General features: G+C 39.8%; 1 protein-coding gene across 33 annotated transcripts in view; it reads right to left on the minus strand.

Moving 5' to 3' along the window:
- Nucleotides 1-26,287, minus strand: part of ABLIM1 (actin binding LIM protein 1) — a 216,647-nt gene that overhangs the window by 89,844 nt on the left and 100,516 nt on the right. For all 33 annotated transcript variants that reach the window (XM_028730189.2, XM_028730180.2, XM_028730178.2 and 30 more), the window contains 3 exons: nucleotides 23,711-23,845; nucleotides 3,758-3,941; nucleotides 2,464-2,573 (listed from right to left, as the gene is read on the minus strand). In XM_028730189.2, the coding sequence (XP_028586022.2) occupies nucleotides 2,464-2,573; nucleotides 3,758-3,864 (217 nt within the window). In that variant the 5' untranslated portion in view covers nucleotides 3,865-3,941; nucleotides 23,711-23,845. Of the gene's footprint in view, nucleotides 1-2,463; nucleotides 2,574-3,757; nucleotides 3,942-23,710; nucleotides 23,846-26,287 lie in introns of those variants that run through there.

Raw genomic sequence — 26,287 nt, forward strand, 5'->3', positions numbered from 1 at the left:
AGGCCCCAATGAGGGAATTGTAGCATTGGTGCCCCATCCAGACAGGTGGCGGGGGCTCTCCCCTGCCATTGTGTCATCTCCAGCCTAAGTCCTGCACATGTGATTATTCAAGGTTCCCACTCAAGAGACGACCCTATGTACATAAAGATGTTTCCTCCAGTGTGCTTGCTCTCTATGCAATCATTAATTGCATAGTTGTGAGCACCTGAAAGCTGCTCCTGTTTTGTCACTCCTAGGGCACTCCAAGATCTCCCCTCCCTGCAGAATGTTCCTTAGGTGTATCAATTTGCAGCGCCTCAGAGACCTTTTGAAGGCTTTTGAGCCAATGTTTCTATGTTCCACACTGGACAGTTTTCAAAAGTTGTCACTTTCAGAGTACTCCCAAGATTCAGTGCATTGTCTCTTGCCAGTTTCAGTATTGAATCCTTCTTGTCAGAAACCGATGGAAGGAAAGGATTTCCATTCAATAGCTCACTTGCTCCTTTTTTTCATCCATTCCTCTGAATTCGAAATTAATGAATTAGAAACTAATGGGGGTGCATTTATTTTACCTTCAATCTGATTATATCACCGAGTTCCGAATGTTGTGTTTATTGAGAGATTTAACACACATAGCCCTTGTATGAAAATAAACACACTTTCTCTTTCATCACAGTTAAAATATGCAACTACCTATGCTTTTAAAAAGGAAAGGCAAACACCCAATATTATCACCATAAACATGCAACAGAAATTTCACTGGAAGATGCAATAATCCTCTTTTATCTAAAATCTACAACTAAGGCAATTGAAAATTTTTAGCATCCTTCTTTCTCTACCTATCTCAAATAAGCTTTCTTGCTAATCTACTTAACAGCAAGTAACCAAGTAACAGAGACACATCCTATAAAAGAGATTTACTTCTGAACAGGGCTACATTACAAAACATGACTTCAAAAGGAGAGGGAAGATTGATGAGGCTTGCGGCTTTGGAATGAAGCAGAAGATCTGGAATATTTTGCACTAATTAAAATTCACCTGTCAGAGCAGGAGAGTAGGAACCATCACATGAGAGAAGAGACGTAGAAGACAAACGTTTGCCAGCTACCATTTTTCTGAAGTTTGCTTTTTAAACTCTACTCAACTTCATTTTCTAGCAGAATTAGCATCTGGTGTTCTTAGCAAAACTTGGCATTAACATCATCTTATACTTCCCTTCAACAATGACAACAGATGACCACCGGAGTTTTTACCTGTATAGTATAATCTCTCTCTCTCTCTCTCTCTCTCTCTCTCTCTCTCTCTCTCAACAAATGTACTCACATATGTCTTTGGATGATGGGATTGCTGGTTTACTTTGCTACTATATCTCTTAACATAATCATCACAAAATTGTTTCTTCTTTATAAACTACTGTCAACAGTTATTTACAATTGAATTCCTAAGCTGACATAAAAAAAGGTGCAACTGCTGAAATTGTGAAGTTCTTATTTAAAAATTTAGAATCTGATTTTGAGGATCTTTTGGCATTCCTAAACTAGCAAACCAACTAGCCACAACTCATATATACACTGCATATAACACTACAATAGGGTTATTATTTGCCAATTTCGCAACTGTAAAAATCTGGAATTTCATTCAGACCTTGAAAATGCCCCACAGTAGCTACCAAGAGGTGAGAAACGAGTGATCAGCCATCACTACCAGTAACTGCCAGCAGTACTGAGAGATTTTAAAAACCTCAAGTGGCAATTCAGGATGGCTGAAATGTTTGTACTTAGAAAACAGAAAAGAGCTAATCCTTTCCTGTAATGTTTTACTCTTTTTCCAATCAGTCCAAGTATTGACATGACCAAAATATCAGGAGATACAAGTAATTATTATAAAACACTTGTAGAGAGTGTCTAGTTGATGTACTCCAAAAGCTGAGCGTCACCAGAGGTCATGGCTTTCGGGAAAGGGAAGGGGAAACACATGGTGTACAGCAAATCAGCTTTTAAATATTATATTAGATACAAATTTTCCATCACAATAAGGGAACTGTGAGATCAAATGTTATGTTACCACTCTCTAGACTTCAGGTCATTTTCAGCTTTCTAAAATTCTTTTTATACGTAGCAATTACTTGAAACATTGCAAATTCACTTTCACTATTTTCTTTTAATGGGAATCGCAGCACTTACACCAACAGGGCAAAACTAGGTTGTATATTCTCTGGAGCATGTACTATCAAAAGCACTAGGGACTAGAATGCATTTTGAGAGAAAAGACATGTCATGGGATCAGCTCAAGAGACTAATTCACAAAATACCTTCTCCATGCATGGTTAAAAATGTAGTGCTCAGATTTCCAGAATGCAGAACTGAGCAGCCCCAGAAACAAATCAGCACTGCTCAGGTTAGACTGAACAAATGGTACAAAATAGAGAGGAGGCTATCCAAGAGTTCAATTTTGTAGTTTAGGAAAAGATTACAGAGTACTTACTGCTGGAACTGGAGAGTTCTTTTGGGCTGGATGACATAGGCTGAGCACACATTTGACAGAGACAGTCTCTTCCATTAAAGGTAACCCGGTCTCCTGGTGGGAAAGGACGTCTGGAGAACGAAAGAACAGAAGGATTTTAATTCAAGGTTATCTGTGGAGTTTCATTCTTTCAGTCTCTTTCTCATCTCTCTTCAGCCACCGCCTTTGGTGCAAATCAATATCTCGCAGGAATGTGGGCCAAAAATGTTCAAAATGCAAGACTGGCAAAGCCAGGCACTTGGAGAAAATCCAAAAGACTAAATGCACCTCCACTGGAAGAGAAGCAGATGTTAGATGAGACTGACTGATAGTTTCGCTTCAAAAAAAGATATCACAGGAACAGTATGAAGAGGTTGTTCTTTTAAAAGTCTAGCATACATGAAGGTTTTCATTTGGGAAATAGGGCCAATGGACTTTCTATGCTCATGCAAAAATCAACCACTTAGCAGTCTTTTGCATTCTGGACATCCAGCTTCTTTTAAATAAGTTAAGATAGCTTAGTTGGTTAGAGCATGATGCTGATAAATGCCAAGGTTGCAGATTCAATCCCCATAAGGGACAACTGCATATTCCTGCATTGCAGGGAGTTGGACTAGATGATCCTTAAGGTCCCTTCCAACTCTATGATTCTATTATTCTAAGTGCTAATCAGACGGCTCATGCTCAGCAACTGATGTGCTCAACCAGCCCCCATAGTTTGAGCAATTTCTAATCTTCTCAACAGTCACAGAGTAGTGTAGGTCCCCTGGGAACAGCACTGAACTACAACCTTTAACATAAGAAGGAAAAGCTTACAGCACCAAGTATTCCCAGGCAGCCTTCCAATCAAGTACTAACCAGGAAAGAGTCTCGCTTAGTTTCCAAGCTCCAATGTACTCAGAATTACATTCACACTTAACCTTCACAGTTTAGTAACTGGAAAATAGCTTTCATGAATTATAATTGTCTTCCAACCAAGGAGTAGAAAGATGATATTGTTGCTGTTATTGTTGTTGTTTAATAATAATAATAATAATAATAATAATAATAATAATAATTTGGTTCTGTGTCACTCAGCTTCAGGGGCAAATAGGGGTGAGGAAAAAGAGAGTATTTTCAGTAGGAAAATAGTATTAGGGAGAAGGTTACCCCTCCCCCCACTATTTACCATTTATATAATGTTTTATCATGTATGTAATTTTTAATATGCATCTCTTACTTTGCATTGGTACTGTCTGCAGTCCTGAAGTGGTTTATCTAACATCAGATGACTTACTTGCATACAGTGCAGGCAAAGCAGTTAGGATGATAGGTCTTCCCAAGAGCAGTTACAACTTCTCCTTCCACAAACTCCCCACAGCCATTGCATCGGGTCCCGTACATCCGCTGGTAATCCACAGTACAAAGGTAATCTCCATTCTTAATGAAAAAGCCACCTTGAGCTAAGTCGCACCCGCACACTGTAAAGGAAAAACAGCAACAACAACCAATCAAACAAGAACAACAATCAATAGAACATCAAGGAGCTGAAAAGTGCATTTGTTCAGGAGTGGCTAGTGGAACAGAATATTAAGACGGATGTACTGCGATGCCAGTGGCAGCCCACACAGGAACGAGATATGGCTTTGGAGGCACCACTCAACCATGGTGCAAGCAGAGGCTTGGAGTCACCTGCAAATCCCAGTGCCTATCTATAGCAGTGGCGGATTCATGTTATATTATTACATATTATATTATAATATAAGATTAGTTTATAAAAGCAGAAATCATTACAAATTCAAAGTGCAACTGTGAGTTCTCCCCCACCCCAATCTTAATTTTAGTGAAGATAAGGCCACACAAAACTCACCCTTGTTTGCAAAACTGATCACCCAGTTAGCTACTATTCATACAGAACTTTTAATATACAAACTACTTCATTATCAATATCTCATTCACTCATTAAAATTATTTTTAATGTGAGTTCTCACCACTTTACAGAATCAGAGTGAAGCAGAGAACCAGTTAGTCTATGCCCAATCCAGAAATTCAAATCCAAGGTTCCACAATGTATCCATGTCAAATACTACTCGTTCCTTTTGCAGAATCCCATATTTTACCCTCACTCTGTTTTACCAAAGTTATCCTACCAAAGTATTGAGTTCTTAACATCTGTCAGCACATTTATATTAACAACCCTAAAATCCAGTGAGGAAGTAGCTACAATTACTCTCCTGATTTGAAAGAGGAACGAGCTGACAGCTAAGGACAAGTCATTGTTTCCTCCTTGTCACCTAACACTATTCCCCTCACTACACTCTATATCCTCTCAGTAGGTAATACAAATTGCTATATCTTGTTGAAAGATGGAGGCATCTGAGAATGCTGGACTAGATGAACCTTGTCATGTTTTCTTATGAGTTGGGAGCTTAGCTTCACAAATGAGCTAGTGCACTAGTGCTTCCCGTTTCAAGAGATCATCTCTATGAGGCTCTCACCAGGATGACTTCAGTAGCCTCCTTCACAGTATTTCATTGTAACTCAAAGCTACTTTACAATGATGACACTGTCATCTCCAGTTACAAGATGCTCTGGAATAAGGCTGGTCTTGTTGGCTTAAAGAATATACACAAAAAACAACCAAGTATATACAGCATACCCCATTATGCTTGACATATTGGGCAACATATTTCCCCACAGATTAGCATATACCACCATCGTTTTATAAAGGGAGTCTGCATACTAACCAATCTGCTAAAGAATACTCTGCATCTGAACAACTTATGCAACCTTAATCACTATTTCATGGCCATATTGTAAGCAATAAATAATTTGTTTTTAATAAGCCTATATGTATTATTATTCAAATACAATTCAAAATTGGGGGGCGGGCAGGTGTAGGGGACTCCCTGGTCCTGAATGGGGTAACTGTGCCCCTGAAGGATCAGGTGCGCAGCCTGGGAGTCATTTTGGACTCACAGCTGTCCATGGAGGTGCAGGTCAATTCTGTGTCCAGGGCAGCTGTCTACCAGCTCCACCTGGTACGCCGGCTGAGACCCTACCTGTCCGCAGACTGTCTCGCCAGAGTGGTGCATGCTCTGGTTATCTCACACTTGGACTACTGCAATGTGCTCTGTGTGGGGCTACTTTTGAAGGTGACCTGGAAACTACAACTAATCCAGAATACGGCAGCTAAACTGGTGTCTGGGAGTGGCTGCCGGGACGATATAACGCTGGTCCTAAAGGATGTTCATTGGCTCCCAGTGTGTTCCCAGGCACAATTCAAAGTGTTGGTGCTGACATTTAAAGCCCTAAATGGCCTTGGCCCAGTATACTTGAAGGAGCGTCTCCTCCCCCATCGTTCAGCCCAGACACTGAGGTCCTCCTCTGAGAGTCTTCTGCTTATTCCCTCACTGCGAGAAGTGAGGTTACAGGAAACACGGAAGATGGCCTTCTCAGTAGTAGCACCCTCCCTGTAGAACACCCTCCCTACTGATGTCAAAAAAATAAACAACTATCCGACCTTTAGAAGACATCTGAAGGGAGCCCCTTATTGGGAAGTTTTGAATGTTTGATGTTATAGTTATATGCTGTGAGCTGCCCAGAGTAGCTGGGGAAACCCAGCCAGATGGGTTGTTGTCGTTGTTGTTGTTAACAGGATCCCAAATCAGTTTTAAATGCTCAGTTTGCCAACACTGCATAATGAAAAATTAGTAATGGCCAAAGGTTTCAACCATTTTACACAAGAGTTAGATTTTCCTGTTTCCCAAAATACTCTGCTTAATATCCAGAAAAACAAACCATGCAAACCCCTTCCCAAAAAGCAATCCAAGTACATAAGGTTTTATTAAAGTCCATGTACATGGGAAATATCCCAATATTGCATTAAATGAATGAGGAAAACAAGACTGTTATGGTCATGATATCACAATTAGGAAACAGTATGGTTTGACAAACCAAACCATATAGAACAAAGTAGTACTGGGTATATCATAAGACAAATGCATCTCAGGTCATTACATGGTAACAAAATAATCTGATTATTCATTAATAATCAGGCAATCCTTGGCTCCTTCAGGAGGAAGGCTGGAATATAAATCTAATAACAAATAAAGAGGCTGTATTCACACTGAGCAGGCACACAGGGCACCTCGGCACAGTCTTGCACACTAGAGTGAAATGTACTCCCTTTCTATTTAAATGATAGTAATCATTTATAAATGTGAAACTGTACATATAAATTAATGTGTGTAAATTTATGAAAAGCTATGACCCCTTTCAGCCTATGTCTGAGTGATACAGTTCTCTTTTTCTTGGGGGAGATGCTTAAGCGGTCAGCCTAGCATCCCTAGAAGTCGGGTGGGGGTGCTCACATAATTTGTGTTCACAAATGGCAAAAGAAACTTGGATTGCCTTCTGTTACTCAGGAAAAGTCTGCCAGTCAGAACTCAAACCTCTGATAAGGATTCGTAATTTCTAATGCCTTAACCGCTAATAAAAGCTCACATTGCTAAAAATGGATATGATACTACACTCCCTAAATTAATGGAAATATATAGAATGCCTTCTCCTCCTTTGGCTTACGCATAGCTAGGAACCCACTGTGGAGAGATCACTGCTCCAGGTTATAAAGGGAGTTAGAGTAAGGACAGAAGATGAAAGCAGTCCAAATTTAGAGCCTTCCCAGGGATGGCAAATCCTCATTAAATGCACTTGCGAGTCGCATGTTCTCAGAGAGGGGATTGAAAGGTACAGTCCGAGAACTTTCCCCAGCAGTACGCTGTTATAAATTTGGATACCAAATCCAAATTTATAACAGTGGGCTGGCATAACACACAGATGAATCCGATTTCTTCCTACTCCTTTCTGCAGGCTAGAACTGGATTTTAATAGCCGTGCCCCACATTCAATTCACACAGAGTACAGAGGAGGAATAGCTTTATAAACAGAGCAGAGAAGCAGCAGCAATTTCTAAGTGTGTGTCCCATTTAAGGGACTTTAGGGCTGGCTGGTGTTACTCTCAAAACAATTAGCTTTTCAGCAGTCTTATGCAGTTTGGGAGGTCCTCCCCCACTCTTCCTAAACGGAAAACACTGGTCACCTCCTCCATCAGAGCTCCCCCCCCCCTGCAGAAAAGCTCAGCACTTTCCCCCTCTGGCATTTGAAGCTGTCAGGATTTGTTAATAAGAATGGATGACAACTCAGCCACATGCACTACAAAACAGTACATCCATCTTCCTTTCTCTCTCTTGCCTTTTTGGTATCCTTCCAAGATAATCAGCACTAATAACTTAGGCCATTTTAAATGTTGTTTCGATGTTAACTTGGCCATGCATTGTTTACACAATGTAATATATAATGTCTGAAAGCCCAGTCAATTAGCAAATAACTATTAAAAAACTTGTGGGCAGGCTTTGACCATCTGCATGAATATGCCACATGGACAGAACACTGAAGTCATGAAATGCGATCCTAGAAGACAGTGGGAAAAGTAATACCATGGTACCTCTGGTTACAAACTTAATTCGTTCCGGAGGTCCATTCTTAACCTGAAACTGTTCTTAACCTGAGGTACCACTTTAGCTAATGGGGCCTCCCGCTGCACCGCCATTGCATGATTTCTGTTCTCATCCTGGGGCAAAGTTCTTAACCCGAGGTACTACTCCCAGGTTAGCGGAGTCTGTAACCCAAAGTGTTAGTAACCCGAGGTGTTAGTAACCCGAGGTACCACTGTGATTCCATGCGTGGTTCCAGAACTATTAGGTATCTTGCTTAAGAAGAACTCGATGTTAATACTTTTTGTAGCAACTCCTAGTAAGACCAATATGGAACTGAATTGTATACATGATCAATAACCAACTGAAATGGTTTTCACATTTAGGCAGCATGCAATAGTTTCTAATGGTGCTATGCACACTCCAGGGCACAGCTGTAGAAATAGAGATGGCAATGGCAGCTTGGGTTTCATGGACAAGAAAAAAGTGAAGTGTGATAGGAGATCCCCCAAGACTTTATTTGATGAAAGAAGCAAAAGATTATATGTGAGCCATATTTGCAATACTTTCTGAACAAAGCAAATTTACACTTCATAAAGGAACATATTCTGATCACAGTTCTCTTTTCTTTTCTTTTTTGCCTATAATAAGGTTGAAAATAACTAAGGTGGTTTGTCAGGTACCTTTTGTGTGTTCACTTCCCTCCCACTTGTCTTAGGATGAGTTTGAATATCATCTTGTCATGATTCATTTGAGGTGATCCTACTTCTGATGATGGAGCATTCATTCACTAGAGTGCTCTTCAAAATCACTCCTGACATGAAAATCACAACTTAGCCTTGGCGTCTACAGATGCCTGAGTTATGGTAATGCTGCTATGCCTTTGGAATTCTCTGCATAGGGCTTGATTTGTGAATAGGCATAAGGGTAAGTCTTGTGTGGCATGGCTTGGCATCCCAGAAACAGTGGCAGAAAATATATATAATATTAGAAGCTGCTCCCAGATGAACCCTCACAAACCCCCACTGCTTGGGATGGGAGGAGAGGAATCCATTTGGGTCACATTATAACCTGAACCTACCAAATTTGCACTGCCTAAAATAATATATGATCTAAGATGTAACCTTTGAAAATCACCCTTTTCTGAATTTTCCAATGCAGTTCTCCAATCAAAAGAAACGTGGGCAAAAGTTCATAGATTATGGGAAACAATACATAGCAATGGCTATATTTGTGAAAATAGCATGCAAAAATGCACATTAGATAAAAACTGCTTGCAAAAATGTGTACAGTAGGCAAAACTACACACAAAAAATATTTATTAAGAAAAATTCACATTAAGATGCTGACAATATTTGGGAGGACATTTTTTTTAAATGCAAACTGCTGCAATGAAATGACCAAAATGAAACAGCCAAGTTGACAGACTCACCCATCCTTACCCATTGCAGGCATTTTGTAATACAATACCATACCATACCAGATCAACAGGAACCTCGTATTATCTTTCATACTGAGAACAAGGAGAGTCCAATGAGAAGACAGCAACCCCATATGACATGAGTGAATGACTGAACAATTTAGTTTTTAACATTTTGCCAACACCAACAGCAGTAACTAACAAGGCAGATAAATCACACACCCCCATCCCAATGCTGCTATAGCAGGTGACTTTTACTCCGAGATAGACAAGTTAGATCCAGTAGGGTAAGTACAGCTGCACTTGTCATTCCTGTACAAACATGGGATTCAACCACATTTCTTCCACTCTACACAACTGTGCAGTAGCAATCATTATGTCAACACGTATTTCCCTCAAGATTTAAAGAAGCTCTTCAGTGCATTTTTACAACAGGCTATCTCCATCATATTAGTGGTTGGTGTCAGTTTTCATCTTTTTGACTATCTCAACTGTACCTTTCATGTCAAACAGAAGGAGTCAAGACAGACAAGGGTCTACAATCAATTGTTACAAAAGAAAGCACAGTTCATTTAATTAATTTCATTACAATACAGCTTGGAGGGTGTGTGTGTCATTCTACTGCAGTTCCCCCACACCCAGGTCTAACAGTTAATCAAGAGTGAAAGCAGTTAAACATCATTCTTGCTTGATGAAGCTAATATCAGTACATACTCTTTAGGCAGGCATCCAGACTTATTACCAAGAATGTATATCACACTATCAAAAACTATACAAGAACAGGTAGCATGTCTGGCAGGACTTTTCTTCTCCCAAATGGACAAAAGAAATTCCACCATTATATTATTAGAACCGCTTCCCTAGAAAAGACATTGTGAGGCACTTAAGGATAGCTCTGGAAAGCAGCAAAGTCAAACATTTGTGAAGGCCCCAGGAACAGGAAAGGGCTTACAACAGCAGCAGCAGAATCACTGAATCAAACTCTTAAGATGGCAGCCTGAGAGAACTTTTGGAGAAAAACACAGAAAGGGGTCTGTGATCATTCAAGTCTGCCTTCACAAATGAGCACTGGTTAAAGCCCATGAGTTTTGGTCCTGTTCACCTCCTCCTACTTCCTCCTCCTCCTCCTCCTCCAGTACTGTATCAGAAAGTCAACAAAGCATTCTTCTCCAGACACTTTGTTTCTGTTCTGGATGGATCAATAGCTGGTTAAATCAGAGCACGCAGACGGCAGAAGTAATTCACTGACCTCAGAAGGGAAGAGTGTGCCAACCTGTTGGGATAACTCTGTCATTTCTCTGCAGTTTTGAACTCCTTGCCTTGGGACTTTTTGGGGGCTTCTTAACCTTGGACCAGTTTCTAGCCTCAGATTTCTTGTCATTTAGCCCAAGAGCTGCTGGGACTAATTACCTGTTGCTGATCCTGTATCTCTTTTCTGCCTGAAGACAGATTTCTTCCTTACTGTCAAGGAAGAGCCTCTGTGATTGTGGACTGGACAGGAGCCAGGACATAACTAGATGTGTGGTTGCATTCAACATGACATGCCTACTGATTTTTTAAATAGCAGCCAGACATGGAAGAGTGATCAAGATTGGGACCATGATGCACAATCCACTTAGGCTTGCAATTCCTCCTGCCCATGATGAGCACCAACCAGTATACCAATCTGCACCTTATTATCTATGGAGAACAAGAGCTGCCTTAAGTATTCAAGTGAATCAAAACATAATAAATATATAAAAGAAACCTATTTGAAATAGAAATGCTGCTGTCAATCTCAAAATTTAATTTGTTTTCCAGAGACCTCAAGTACTTCCCCTGGGAACCAAGGTCCTTTCCGAGTTCCCCAAATGCCTGAATTACTATTAAAAATAATCTTATCTACACCTTTGGGGGGGAAACATGCTGATTCACACTGGAACAAGAGAAGAAGAAAAATAATGTAGAAGGCACCAGAATGAAAAGAAAAGAAGCATGGAACCTCAAAATTTTGGTATCTTCAACATAAAGCCTTCATATAAAGTCATTTTACTGTCCTCATATTCCTGATTTGAGTCTCTCTTCTTTTTTGTGGCCCTCTGCAATCTAATTGGAGTCTGCAGCAAATACAGGTAACTCAGAGCATCCATCATCCTGCTAATGTTGAATTCACTTGCAAGCCATGACCCTGTAGAATGTGCTAATGTCAGCACATGGCACACAGACCCCCAATTAGGCTATATTTGGTTCAGAGAGACAGAAGTAACTAACCTTAACTGTGATATTCTCACCGTCTATGACATTAGAAACAAGAAAAGCTAACATTTTAAAGTCTATCCCAGGAGTACTTTAGCTACTTTAGCTACTGTAGGTAAATTTATACACAGAAGAACTTTTATTATAACATCTACTTCTGTACAGGAAAAAATATTAAAGTCGCACATAGGCAAAACACATGTCTGTTTTGCTACATATGCTTAGTTCTTGCCTCCCATTGTTTCTCAGCTGCAGTTATGGTCAGACACAGCAAATCCAAAGAAGATTTCATGCTTCTTCCTACACAGAACTGTTTTCCATGTTGGAAACAGTTCAATATGAAGCACCTCTTTGCTTGACTGGTTTGTAACTGAGCTCTTATACAAGGGACAATTGCACATTCTTCATAAATGTGTGTAACTGAGTCCTGTTGCTGTGCTTTGTTTTTAAAGGAGAAGCTACCTTGGGAGGGAAGAATGTAGAGCAGAGTAACAGAAGAAATAGAAACCCTATCTGCTGTTTCTCCATTTAAAATCACCCTATGTGTTTTTTCTTGCTGGGTCTCTTTCTTTCTTTTTTAAGTGTTTGCTAGCAATTTCCTTCACACCAACCAGATTGCCAGTAGTCAGCACAACATTATGCCACAAATAAGGAATGGTTGTGAATTTTGGGAGCTGAGGGAAACAAATGCCCATAGTTGAGAATAGGCACACTAATTATGAGTCAAACCAAATTCCTAGATCCCTACTGCTGGTTTTCCTTCACAAAGGGTAGGGAGAAAATGGAAGGAGGGAAGGGGGGAGGTGGTGGAATGTTCACAAATAGGCTCAGCCTTTCCAAGTGTTGAGAGACTTCTGAGTAAAAGGTTAGAAAAACGGGGCCTTTCCAAATCATAACTGGTATCGTTCACCCATTTCTAACACGTAAAACATTTTACAAATATCACATGAAAAACTGGCTGTCTACATCTGCCCTCATTGGGAACAGATTCAGAACGGTTAAATTAATGTAACTATGTGAAAGTGGCCTAAGGAACTACACTATGGTGAATAAGGCCACACATCAAGCACATTGCAGATACTGTTTCACATTAGACCATTAGACAACTGGGTCTTTATATTACATACCATTGTTGTTTTTTTAATTGTCGACACCTAATTACTACCTTCTGGCTTCGTTGCCTTCATTCATCACTCAAAATTAGAGTAATTCTACTGAGAGAAAGATCACAAGCGAGGTCAGAGTCAGGTTGTAATCTTGCTGCCAGTCTGATCCTAATTTAGATCACCTTTTCATCTTAGCCTTTTAGTCATAATACCACCAACTGGGATTCTCTAGTTTACTCCCACTTGTGCATTTGAATGCTGTGTACAATCTGCCTGCTTTCCAACATGACAAGCAGGAGCTGATATTAATGAGGATTGTCTTCTGAGTTTGTGACATATAAATTACCCCTTTTACAAGTTCAGACAAGCCTAGATATCTGTAGAACACTCTGAAATATTGGAGCAGTAATGTTTTACCATTGTTTATCCAAATCAGGTGCTATAATAAAGAATCTCTTGCATTTTAATGACTGAATTGGTCAAGTGGTCTAGGGAAGCCATAAATATTTGCCTCCCTAAGGTATTTCCTTTAGAACACATATTTCCCGAAGAAATTGGGACTATTCCTCCTATCATGTTTCATAATGTATAAAAGCAAAATATTTTCCCCGAAAACTCCAAAATAAAAGGCTTTATTTTGCTTACAAATGTGCATTTATCACAGTGTTTATGGTCACACAGATACTTGTCTCAGGGGGTATGGATTAGCCACAGTTTCCTCCCCTGCCCCTGTATCCCTTCTTCTCTTCACCATTAAAGAAAAAAGACATGTCCTTCTGCGCAACATTAAATGGCCTTCAGAGATTCCTCCAAGAGCACTCTGCACAGTTGTAGGGAGTCACCTTGGCATAAAGAGGAAACCCCCCCCCCAAATGTCCTCAAGCATCACTAAGAGAGTCACCAGCACTTATGAATACAGTAGTACACAGTGCAGTGTTTTATTCTACTAGTACGTGGGCAATCTGGTCCAAAGGCTATCCAGTAACAGTTACATCAGACACCATCCCACAGGAGGCCAACCATATCACAGCATGGGATAATCACAGACAATGACGGCAGAGCTTTAGGCTGAAGGGAGGTGGGCCATGTATAGACCAAAGTTGCATCCTCGTCAGCTTCCACACCACGTTTCTCTACATCCCCCCTACAAAGCTTAAATGAGCTCTGGTGGAATACTTTCCTCATGAATTGAATCTAGTTATGTCTTCTAATGCAGCCATTAGAGGTGAGAATAATAAATATTGATGATGTTACTGTCCAATACTGTTCATAAATACTGCTACCAAGATATTAAGTCATTCTCAGCGGTGCCAGACAGTCTGCCCTCTGAAGAATTTATTGAAAGAGAACCACAGAAAGGTAAGCTGCTTCTGATAACAGTATATTCAGAGTTCAAAACTACTTGTGAATTGAATAAATCAATAGTATGGAAGGCTCTAAATTAAAATCTTTGGGAAAGAGGCTTGCAAAGTCGACTTACGAATTTCATAGCCAACTGGAAACCAGATGTGTTTCTGATACAGAGACCAGCTGAGTCTGAGGCCAGTTTAAAACATTACTTTTAATTATAGATGGGAAAGTGGATATCCTGCATTTAATCCTGATTAGTAATCTCTTTTTTTTAGCATCCTTCATAAACACTAAATAATGAAACTCGTGCAATCTTTTCACGAACTTGCTGTTCCCAATACATATCCCCACTTGCCTCCAATTATAGTCAATGTGTAGATCATCAAAAAAGCCTGTGAGATAAAGAACAATGGCCACACATCTAAAACAGCAGCAATTCCCCAGCGACATATCAATGTTGTGTGCACCGTGGCACAGACTTTTCATATTATCACTCAGGGAAAATTAACCTACCTGAGAATACAATGGGGGCGGGGATACCAAACTTTAGCATTATATGAGAAGTCTTAGAATCATTGGAAAGAGAAATATAATGTCATGCATTAAACAATAAATCACTCACTTGAAAGGAGTCATAAGGCTTTTCATATATTTTTTAAGAGTGGGGTACTATCTATTCTCTTATACATTTACTTCCCCTTTCTCACATGGCTCCCTTCCAAGTGTGCAAGGATAGACTGTACCACTGGATTGTATATCTAGAGCTAAATTCATGCTAGCCCTGCTCCAGTGGTAGCAGCTCATAAAATGGCCCAATTGCATTAGATGGCCATTGCTGAAGCCAAGTTGGTTAGGACTTGAGCCAATAATTGAACGGAAGACTGCCTCAGAGCTCCATGTGCACTTCTCTGATCTCTGCAGAGGAAAAGAGAAACATGAACGGGATAAACAGCACATCAAAACAGTGCAACTGTCCTTGCTGCAAGGGCTAGTCCTGTTCATGTAAAAAAAAAAAAGTCAGGAGAAATGTTTGATGCAATGCTGGAGAGAAGGAGCAGCACAAAGGCTGCAGGAAGGTTGCTGTGTTTGTACTTCATGTGCTTTATTTTTAAAGAGCTACATAATCACAACTGCGCTTGAATGGTCCAGAGAGGGAGCCTTGCAGGAATCTGGCTTTGCTAAAAGATTAATACTGATTTTAGTTTAGTGTATCTCAAGTTTTAAAATAGTATCCCACGGAAACATCTGGTAAGTATGATGCAAAAGCCAAAACAGGTCACAGATGTAAGGGGCCTCCTGAATTAATTAAAGAGCAAGCAAACAAAAACAAACCACTGTCTCCCAAAGGATATGTTGCAAAAGCTTCATCTTCTTTTTCTGGATCACCATGCCCAATACAGTTTGGAGACTAACAATTAAAGAATGAAGGGGTCAGGGAACTGTGATGCATGCTCCAGTAAAAGAAAACTCAGATTGTGTGTCTGCTTAGAGCAAATTGGAGAGCTATATGAGTTATGATTCCTGATCAAGTTTACATACCTGATCATGCCAACGTTCCTTAATATGAAAATATTCTAAAGTCTTAAATAGTCACTTGATGCTGTCTTGCTATATTGTCCTAAAGAAATGTCTGCCATCAAGAGTTACACAAAGAGGACTTACACCATGACAACTTCCTTTGCAGCTTAGTGGAAAGGTAAATCTTACTGAAATATTGCCTCCTGGTTAGCATCTATCTGTCTTGAGAGACAATGGAAGAGTACAACTTGGGGGATTAAGTCAAACCATTGGAGAGTTACAGCACCTGCTGTGGCTGTAGAGACTGATATGGAAGAGACATGTTTTGTTGCAGCTGGGGCAGACAAAGGTGTCTGGTCGTACTGATGCAGGTGTACCATGGCGTTTCTTCTTTCTGTGCTCCTCCCAGTGATCATTCCTTCTTTGGTCACTGCTGTGTTTACACAACCTGACTGATTGTCTATATTGTCTCCTAGCAACATATGTTGCAAATGGGTCTTCAGAATGCACCCCCCACCGCCACTGTCACCAATTAAACAAGAATGGCTACAATCATAATACACAGAGGCAAACATTTGGATTTAGTCACACTAAAATAATGTTTCAGTCCACCACCTTGATTCAAATGGTGCCCGTCATCCAAACTTCGATATAGACACCCATTCCCATCACAGGAACCCTTGTGCCAAGTTTGGCAACCATATCTCCAGAGGTGGCTGAACCTTGGTCAAAATTCCACAGGCCTAGGCCCTGGTTCACATGTCATATAATTCATAGCGTAAAACAAGCTATGACGCTATAATATGAGGGAGCAGCAAACTCAAGAACACCACTCAAAGGTTCTTGCTTCTGCTACTGCCATAATAAACCAGAGTGCATCTTGTTGTGTCATCTGAACCCAAGCTTGTGATTTGCTTCCTTCAAACATGACCTCAACTCTCCCAGGTGTAAAGCCAACCACATATACAGTGAATCAGTGTGGATATGTTAAGAGTCTGGTCCAGTACAATTTCCAAGTCTAAGAAAAACTGAGCACTGTACAAGCCAGCTTAGCCTGTACCTACTGGTAAAATATCACATTCTCCATCAATCAAAGTTTTTAATAGCCTTACTTCAAAATTCTAAAGTGTAATTTCTTTCTTATTCCACTAATAAAACAAGATTTTTTCCCCACTGTAAAGGATAATGAACTGCCCACACTTGTCAACCTTAAAGCTTACAGGAATAAAATAAGGTTTAATTTGAAGAAGATTCTTATAGCCTGAGAACTTATAAATTTTTGTCTCACACATGCTGCAAATTTTGTTCATCTCATGGAGGCTATCAGCCAAGCCACTTTAATTTCTTCAAAGAACAGCAGATGGGACTAAAAAATAAATTGTTAGTTATATTATATACTTGATACACTATAATTCACATTACATTCATAAGATATTGTAAGACAGAATGATCCGTTCCTTTTATCTGACATCCCCACTGCAGCACCCAACTCAATTTTCTACGTTGTTTCCTCTACTTGAGTTATTGGATAAAGCTGGCTGACAGAGCAAAGGTCAAAAGATCTAACAGTCCAGCCACATTCCAGATGGTTGCTAAGGAGTCTGCTTAACATAGATTCCAGTTTTTCTTCTTTCATGAAGTACAGCTGATCCAGTTCAAAGTCAATTTTTTACAAAGTAACTCTAGATTGAAGTTAAGAGTTTAAGAAATCCCAGTTCCTAAAGTGAAGATGATGTGGGCTTCCAAGCGTGTTTATACTACCGAGAAATGCCCTCATTGTTATTTACTGAGAGCCTTTTTGTCTCCCTCTTCAGAAGACAAAAAATCCAGAGTGGCTTACATACAACTGATAAGGACAACATTAAAATAGTAGAAACGGCATATGGCCTATATAAAGAAGTAGTGATGCTGACAGTTAATCTCACTAGTGCCTTCCAGGGCCAATCCAAAACATTTGCCTGAGGCAAAAGACAAAATGGCACCCTCCTAGTCCATCTACAGAAGCTGGCTGGACTGGAGGTTGAATCTTTACTTTGTAATTGGTGACATGATAGTCACTGCACTGAGGGCGGGAGGCTAGCTTAGGGGGCACAGGGCATGGCATGCATAACTCTGCCTCCAACAGAGTGGAGTGGAGCAACCAAAGACAGGTGACTACCATTGTCCTGGCATCCACTGACTGAGGTGTCCCAGCAGCAGTAAGGGAAAATTGTGATTATGGCAGTTTGGCTTCCTGGCTGCTGTTGCTTTGCTTATTCATGGGGCAGCCAGTTCTTAATGGCCTCCAAGAGGAGAAGAACTAAATTAATAATGGAGGTGCATTTGAAAAGAAAAGGCTACCCAACTCAGAAGGTGATAGACAATAAGTTTGTCCTACCATTCTGTATTTTGTCTTTAATTTATGTTCATTTCCAAACAAAAGGCAATTACGGTAATTAACCTGCAAAGAAGACATACTTTAGTCTTCAAGAAGGTCTTCCACAGCTTCTCATAGTTCTTATTTGGAAGTACTAATTTGATTGCCATTTGTGACCATTTAATGGCTTGTGATCAGATTCAACTGTTTTTGTTTCACAAAGAAGACTGTTGGAAGATTCCACTGTTTGAAGCAGGAGCCCCAGAGCTGGGAAACTGGACAAGCGAGAGATAGTGTCAATCGTGATTTCTCAGGCTACAGAGTCTTCTTCATGTGCAGAATGGGGAATGGGTGTGCAATGTTAACCCTTTTGGCTGGCAGGAACCCACCCCACACACTGCTGGATTGGCAGACGTGGAAAAAATACACCAAGTCTAGACTTCTGCTTTGTCAGGGCACTAGAACCATTGATTTGTCAGAAGCTCCTCCAACTCAGGCTACTGATCTTAGGGACTCTGAAATAGAGAGCACATCTCCTAGATATATACTGAAGAAGAGCCACATCCTTTGGAAATACCCAGAAACGCAAATAAGATAAACATTAATGTTTTGCAGACAATCTAATAAATGAAGTTTGTATATAGCAAACTTGTTAAGAGTTTAGTATTTTGAAAATAAACTTATGCACATTTTGAATAATACTCCCCAAGTAGGAAGTAGTCGTCGTTATTATGCAACCTCAAAAACTGCTACTTTAAAACGAAGTTGTTAACTACCCCCTCTTTAAGTATAGCTTGTGGTCAATAGCTGAATGACTGAGATTCTTTGCATATCATCATGAAGAGTTCACTTCCTTAAGGATAAGCACCACTATTTCTAGCTAGCTGGTTCTTTATCAGCATTCAGCAAGAGCTAGAAATAGCCGTAGTGTCTCTGATCATAGAGCACTGGCATAAAAACACAATGGATGCAGACCACTTTCAACTGGTACAGAGTAGTTCAGGGCTACTTCTAGGCTCAGGGGTTATAATAATACTGGAATGTTATTGTTGGGAGTCTCAAGAGATTTGCTGATTTATTTATCTTTAACACAGAGGAGAAAGACATACTGTCACTTCTAGAAAACCATTAGACTCGATCTCAACTACTGTATTGATGAAGTAGGCAGTTTGGGGGGGGGGGGGAAGCACTGCAATAAAGTAAACAACAGAAAAGAAATTGCAGGAAAGAAAGCATTGTAAATAAATGACATTTTAAAAACCACAAAGATTCTCTCCAAGCCTCCGCGAATAAAACGTTTTTTACCCACCCCACACACTGTATTTTGTTCATCTCATTTTGAGACCTTCGGTCAAGTCACATAACTTTCTTCAAAGAACAGTCTCAGCAAATGATATAATTTTAAATTAATACTTTAAAAGATAGCAAGATTGATTTTTACAGTCTGGATGCTATTACACCTCTGACGATCTCAGCACACCTGAGAACAGGTTTGAGAGTTTTGCTGACACAAACCTCAGCTACAGCTCACAGCTAGTGAGAAGAAAGCTTAACCACAAGCTCCAATTCAGAAGGCATGCTAAGTCAAACCTTGACTTAATTCAGAATAGTGCAGGGGTAAAAAGAAAGCCAAACAAAGAGCAGAGTGGCTGCAAACTCTTCTTTGGGAGCAACAGAATATGCTCATGTAAAAAAAAAAAAAAACATCTTTCCCCAAACGAAAAACTGCAGAGCAGTTTCCTGTATAAATTTGGAGATGGGGAAATAGTTTGGAATACATCACTTATCACACAATAAATGTATCTGTCCTGTTGAAATTTCAGCATGTGTTGAAAATCCTTAACGCTGAACGTGTTACATAGAATTACATCCTACTGATTTTTAGAGAGACTTGGCTTTGTTCTAACTAATGTGTTTAGGATCAGGGTGTCAGTCTGATTAATTCTGACAAGTGTAGCGTCAATCTCATGTCTGGCAAACTATCAGAGCAGTCTGTCAGTAGTGGAACAGCTTTCTAATCAAATACTCAGTTTAGGTGAATGCTTCACTCATAGCGGTATCAACCTGTAGTTTTTTTAAAAAATAAAAAGCTACAAGCACAACATTCATTTGGCAAAAGTAACATCATCTATTCTTAAACATTATAATGCAGAGCCACATCTAAATTTCTTTTACCCTTGGAGAGGTTATTCACCCTTCTCCATGTGACTGCTTGGACTGCTCGTATTGCAAATTATTAATCTGTCAGCAGCTTTTAAACATCTTCATTAACAGCCATCCATAGCAAAACAAGTTATCCACCAAGTTGGAAAGAGAATATATTCTATTAAACTACATCAGGGGCAGTCAGTGATGCCAGCAGGTATGAAATCCTGTAACAGGAACTCTAAAAGAAATATATACATAAATAATTTTATTTGTACACCACCAGCAAAGCTGGTAAAGACTATATCAGGTAGAGATGGAGAGAGAAAGAAATTGTGAGGGGAAGCATACTTCTCAGCCACCAGAATCTTTGAACATGCGACACTCCAAGTAAGGGCTAATCCAGTGAGAAGGTGATACAATGCAACAGTTCAGGAACATACAAACAGAAATTGAAGGCAGAACAGTTATCCAAACCTAGTTCACATAACCCCTTCCGCCTATTAAAAGAAGGCTGCAGAGTGTCACATAGACAACTGACACCATGATCTTCTGATATCATGTATTCAAACTGCATAAGAAGGAACCCTAGTAACTTTTAAAAAAACAAAAAACAAAAAGCCAAACAAACAAACCCACAAAACAGGAGTTCTAGTCTAATGTATACACACAGAGCGCTAGCAAAGGAGTAATGCGGATTGGGGCCATGGTTCTTCATTGCAAAGAGAATCTCTATGTGGGCACATACATTGTTATATGACTAGAACTCCTTCTGATATAGTTTTAACATATAGACATTGACATGGATGGGCTTGCCTGTGTGATCCTGTATCCCCTGCCACACTTCCACTGAGGTGGTAACATGAACACTCCTCAAAACAAAGTCAAATGTAAGTTCCTTCTATGTTCCTATTTTATAGCTTTGTTTTTGATCTTTTAATTTTCATCTGTTGTTATAATTGTTATAATGTATATAAAATGAAATAATAATAATAATTTGACTACATACTAATACACACCTGAGAATACACCCTATTAAAATAAGCAGGAATTACTTCTTTTTATTTTATTTAAAACACTGATATCCTTAGGAGGAAACATGGATAAGACTATAAGGCCGTAATCTTGTGCGCCTAGTGTAATTTCCATTGAGGGAACTTACTTCTGAGTAAACATGCAAAAGGTCTATTAACTCTATTCTATGTAGTCCATTTCATCCTCATGATTATATTATTTTTGTACTGTATTTTTGTCTATTAGGGTTTGTCTACATTACTCAACTAAAATCACTTTCAGCAAAGTAGTTATTTATAGTGTTCCTTGCAAAATTAATATTATATAGCCCCCGAGGGTACTGCTTGGCTGCCTGACAAAGTGCTGTTGACCAATGCCTGACTGCCAGTAATATCACAAGCTTCATCAACAGAAGTGTCTGATCTATCCACTCAGGGGACCAGATGCAAGGGGAAGCAGTGCTCACTGCAGCCTTTATAAAAGTTGTGTATATGCGTGTAAGAACTGTGTCTTATAATTAGAGAATCATGGCATTTTCAAGACCCTTACAAAAAAGAGAATGTCCTGACATTGAGCATTTGGGTTTCTAGCAGATGATGTGACAGAATCTTGTACTATATACTAGGTTTAAAAGTGCACCTAGTACTTATGATCACTGAGACAGAACGTTAGCCTAGCTACCCTGGAAAGGAAGCATCTAGACTAAATAATCTAGATTAAATAGTCTGCACTGGGAGAACAAAACAATCCTAGGTGAGAGAGAGAGTGGAGCTTAGACACTATATTGGATAAATGACATCATCACCACCTCCACAGGCTTTTTTCTTAAGCAAAATATTTCTACTTTAACTGGGGGAAAGTCAACTTCTAAGCATTTCAGGAGGATCTTGAAAGATATTCTCCAGGCTTGCTATCACCTTGGTGAATGACAAATTTAAAGTGGCATTCAAACAAAAGAAAGACACCTAATGAGACTGAAGGGACAAGCCACTTTCATCCCATTGATTTATGCAAGAGGCAGCACAGAAAAAACAAAAAACAAAAGAAGAGTTGGAGGTGTGTTCTGCTTTGCAATTTGGACAAAGGCTGACTGATATACTTCCCAAGGAACTCCAAATTTTATAAATAAATATATTCATGTTCATTGTCTTAAGAGTAACTGCTTCGTACCATGTTGATTTTGTAGCTGCCTTCAGCATGCAAATTAAAACACATTTATATATTGAGTTAATATGGGGGGGCATCCTCATTCGTGGTAACTATTGCTCTGTTTTGGCAAACTGCTCCCTGCAGCTTTCTTTAAGCATTATACTTTCCATGAGATGATGGGAGAGAAGAGCAGGCTTCCCGTGGCAGACACTGGCCATCTAGCATGAGGGCACTCATCCTCACTAAAGTTATCCCTTGTAACAGTTAGTGTGAAGGAAACTAGTAGTTATTCGTGGCTCATAGTTTGTTCTAAACCAGAACCAGAAACTACCATTTCAAATTATCCTATTCTGGTTTGGAGGCAAACTACTGCTGGTTGGACAAACTATGGGTACAATCTGAATGTCAGAACAAATTATGGCTATTGCAAACCAGAAGAGTGGAGGAAAGGGTCAGCTTACGAAAGGGTAGAGCAGAGCATGTGTGCCCGCAGCACATTCCCAATGGCCAAGCTGTAGTTTGATCATGATGCCTGAACTGGGAGAGTGAGAGCGTATATGTGCAGCAAGTTTCTGTATGTCACTGTCACAGCAGATGGAAGTCTCCCAACTGATGGTTCTGATGAAAATTGTCATATCTGAGAGATCACAGTCTAAACAATTCCTGAGATGTAAGCTATAGTCAGGGCAGAAAAACCATGCTGCATCTCAAACCATAATCATATGATTTCAGGGCTGAAAACACTGCACTCTTCTCAATAAACACTGAAAGCATGCCACAAGCACATTTTATTGTGCTATACTCATGCAAGGGCAACATCCCATCCATGTGTAATAGACTGGAGTAGGGAGGATGGAAGAGGAGGAACAGATTTTCTGTTGGGCGGGGATGGTGAGATGAACTTTTTTTAAAAGATGGATGAGGCATGGGTGTCTGTGCAGGACTGCTTTATGAAACATACCTGCTTCCCTTTTCCCAAGCCACCCTACTGTTTTGTAATAGTTTTCTTTGTAAAATTCTTTGAAGAATGTACACTCCCTTGCAATACTGTTCCCACACAGATGCTCAGGTTTAGTCAATCTGTTATTTTCTATGTCAGTTACCCAAGCGCATCACACACAAGAGCGGGGCAAAAGGTAAGTGTGAATAAGCCCAGGGTCAAAACCACTCAGTAATCAGCTGAAGGGATTTTTAACTAGGTAAATCACCTTAGACAGTCTACCACCCACTGAATACCACTCACTTGCCTGTACATTTAAGTGGTGCTCTTTTTTCATTACACTTTGGAGATAGTTCTGAGATTCTGATATTCTTCTTCATTAGATCTAGATCCCATCTGCACACGCATAGTGGGTAGCCAGAGCAAATAATACATTAAAATGTTTTTTGGATGAAAAAAGATAAGTGAACAATTTGATGGGGCGAGTTCAGAAGCTTGTAAGAAAAATGAGCATCACGGTACCTTTGCAGGTAAAGCATTTGATGTGAAAATGCCTGGCCTGGACACGAAGCACTTCTCCTTTGCATGGCTCCCCACATTTATGGCAGTGGATGACTGGCTTCTCTGTGGAATGGTGAGGCTCCTGAGGATGTGCCACTGTAAAAATAATGAGAAATTATATGCACAAGACTTTCTTTCAGATTTGTCCAGCTTCTCACAGAGCTTTAACCAAAAAGATGCATTTAAAAAAAATATGTATGACACTCACTAGGGAGCGATGGGGAAAGCAGTTAAGGAAAACACAAGCAATGTCAAACCATAGCTTGCACTAAATGATCTCACACTTGTGATAAGAGTGCCACTGGTAGTGATTTGCCAGATCCACTGAGCTTAAGTGATACCCCTGCCACACCTGTAGGCTTTCCACCAATAGCCAAATATTTTAGATTCCTGTGAATTGCATTCTGCTTCAATAGCCTGACAGTCAATCTACGCTTTCATTAAAAAGCATGGGATGTAACCTCTTCAGAATCTGAAAGAGGGGATCACATAAAAACAGGCTTCATAGGCCATTTGCAATGTGATGTACACTTCATACAAAGTAAGAAAATACCGGAAGCAGGGGCAGGGATAATAAGAAAAGAACTGTGTCAGACTAACATTCATTTCTGAATCCATCTAAACTCAACAGCTCTTTCACCAAATAATTCCGAGGAAGTCATGTCAGTCAATATTGCTAGCATGCTAAAGTATAAATGTTCACTGTAATATTAGGGATGCAGAGAATCCCCCACCCTCCAATTTGGAGTAGTTGCTCATTTAAAATATTTTACAGAGCTACAGAGGCCAGACCAGCCTCAACTAGAAGATGGTTATTTAGTGATGCTGGTCCTCATGCTGTGGAACACTTTCCCAGCAGAGATCCTCACTTTTAACTTTCAGGCATCTCCTGAAGACTTCTTCATGTCGACAGTGCCCTGCAGCTGATGAATTTTTATCATGAATAGTCAGTCACCCGCACTTTTAAATGGTTTTTATGTTTTAACATTGTAAATTGCTCTCATATTTAATGATATGGTGGCACAGAAATAGTTTTATTCAATAGAAACAAATAAAGGTTTCAATTCAGCTGTCCTACCTGAGGAATCTATAGACATTCATTTGACTACATGACATATTATGGGCTAAAATGGACTGCAGCCAATTTCTTGATCATGAGTAAGGAGAGGATATAGGAAGACATGTCCTTAACTTAGTCTATTGGAATTAATGGGACATAAAAAGACTGTCACTTTGCTTACATTCATATGTTTCAACCTTTGTATTCTCCCTCCTTCCCTTTTTGTAGATTTGCTTAGTTTATAGGAGTGTAAACATCTATTCTATTTACAGTTGAAAGGTGTGGTGTACATTAATGTAATTCCATAGTACCAAACTTCACATTTAAAATATTTTATGGCAGCAAAACAGCTAGGAAGACAAAATGCTTTTTCCTTAACCCCCGCCACCCACCACACTTCTGATAGGTTTCTTGCTTTCTATTTACAGTGCCCTGTTATTTAATCCATATGAGTGCACAAAACACTGAAGGGAATGCCGACTAATGTTTTAATTAGCAATTATGTCTAAATAAGACCCCAGCAGCACACAGCCTTCGGTGAACCCTCCCTAATCTTTAAGTAATGAAGTTCTATTTTCGGACTACAAGACTGGGGTTATTAGCTTTCCCAAAAAAGAGCACTGCATTAACTGGCAACTGAGGTAACACAGTACTTATGAAAGGGGGTGGATGAAGACCACCCCAGGCACTGGGTATTCACTTACAAAATAAAACTAGCAATAGCATCATTGCAGGCCCAGTTAACATGAAAACACAGGTGCTATGAGGCAGCTTGTTGAGTCCAAAAAACTGTATTAGTTAGTGGTTAGTTGTAAACTGCTTTCATCCTACTCTTGGTGTTGTGGATATATTACTGCAGAAGTCCTTAATGCTAACACTTTTCCTATTTAGCAATCCCTCAGCTGAAGTCTTCTCCAAGATTCTATTATGCACTCACTCACTCACACTTACTTTTCTCATTTGCACTCTCATTGTATACTTCTGTCTCCTCCTCTCTCACTCTCTCCCTATCTACAAAAGACCATCCTGGAGCTGGTGGTGTGACCCACCTGAGGTTGTAGGCCACAGCCTGCCAGCTGAAAACTAATGTTCTCTGCTATTTTCTCTTCCAGCTTCTGTACTGACGTCTCAAAATCCAAAGTTATAAGTGAGGTGCTACAAAAGCCTTTTAAGTTGTCTGTCAAGTGATACTGACATATAAACAAAGTCTCAAACCTGATTAATCAAAGACTATACAGACTTTCTGAACCTGCATCTTCAACATTTCATCGGCAGCCTGTATTATCTGTTGCTGGTGTAATTTGAACTGTTTACAATAAAGCCTTGATTGACAGTCCTACAAAGAGCCACCTACTGGTATTGTCCTGTGTGGAAGACACTAATTACAGGTTGGTGACATAGCTTCTTTGTATGCCAATGGAAAATTTATATGGATGCAACAAAGTGTAACAAGGGAGAAGTCTTACTACGGATGAAGA

The sequence above is a fragment of the Podarcis muralis genome, chromosome 6, assembly GCF_964188315.1.
Source record: "Podarcis muralis chromosome 6, rPodMur119.hap1.1, whole genome shotgun sequence".
Classification (NCBI taxonomy): Eukaryota; Metazoa; Chordata; class Lepidosauria; order Squamata; family Lacertidae; genus Podarcis; species Podarcis muralis.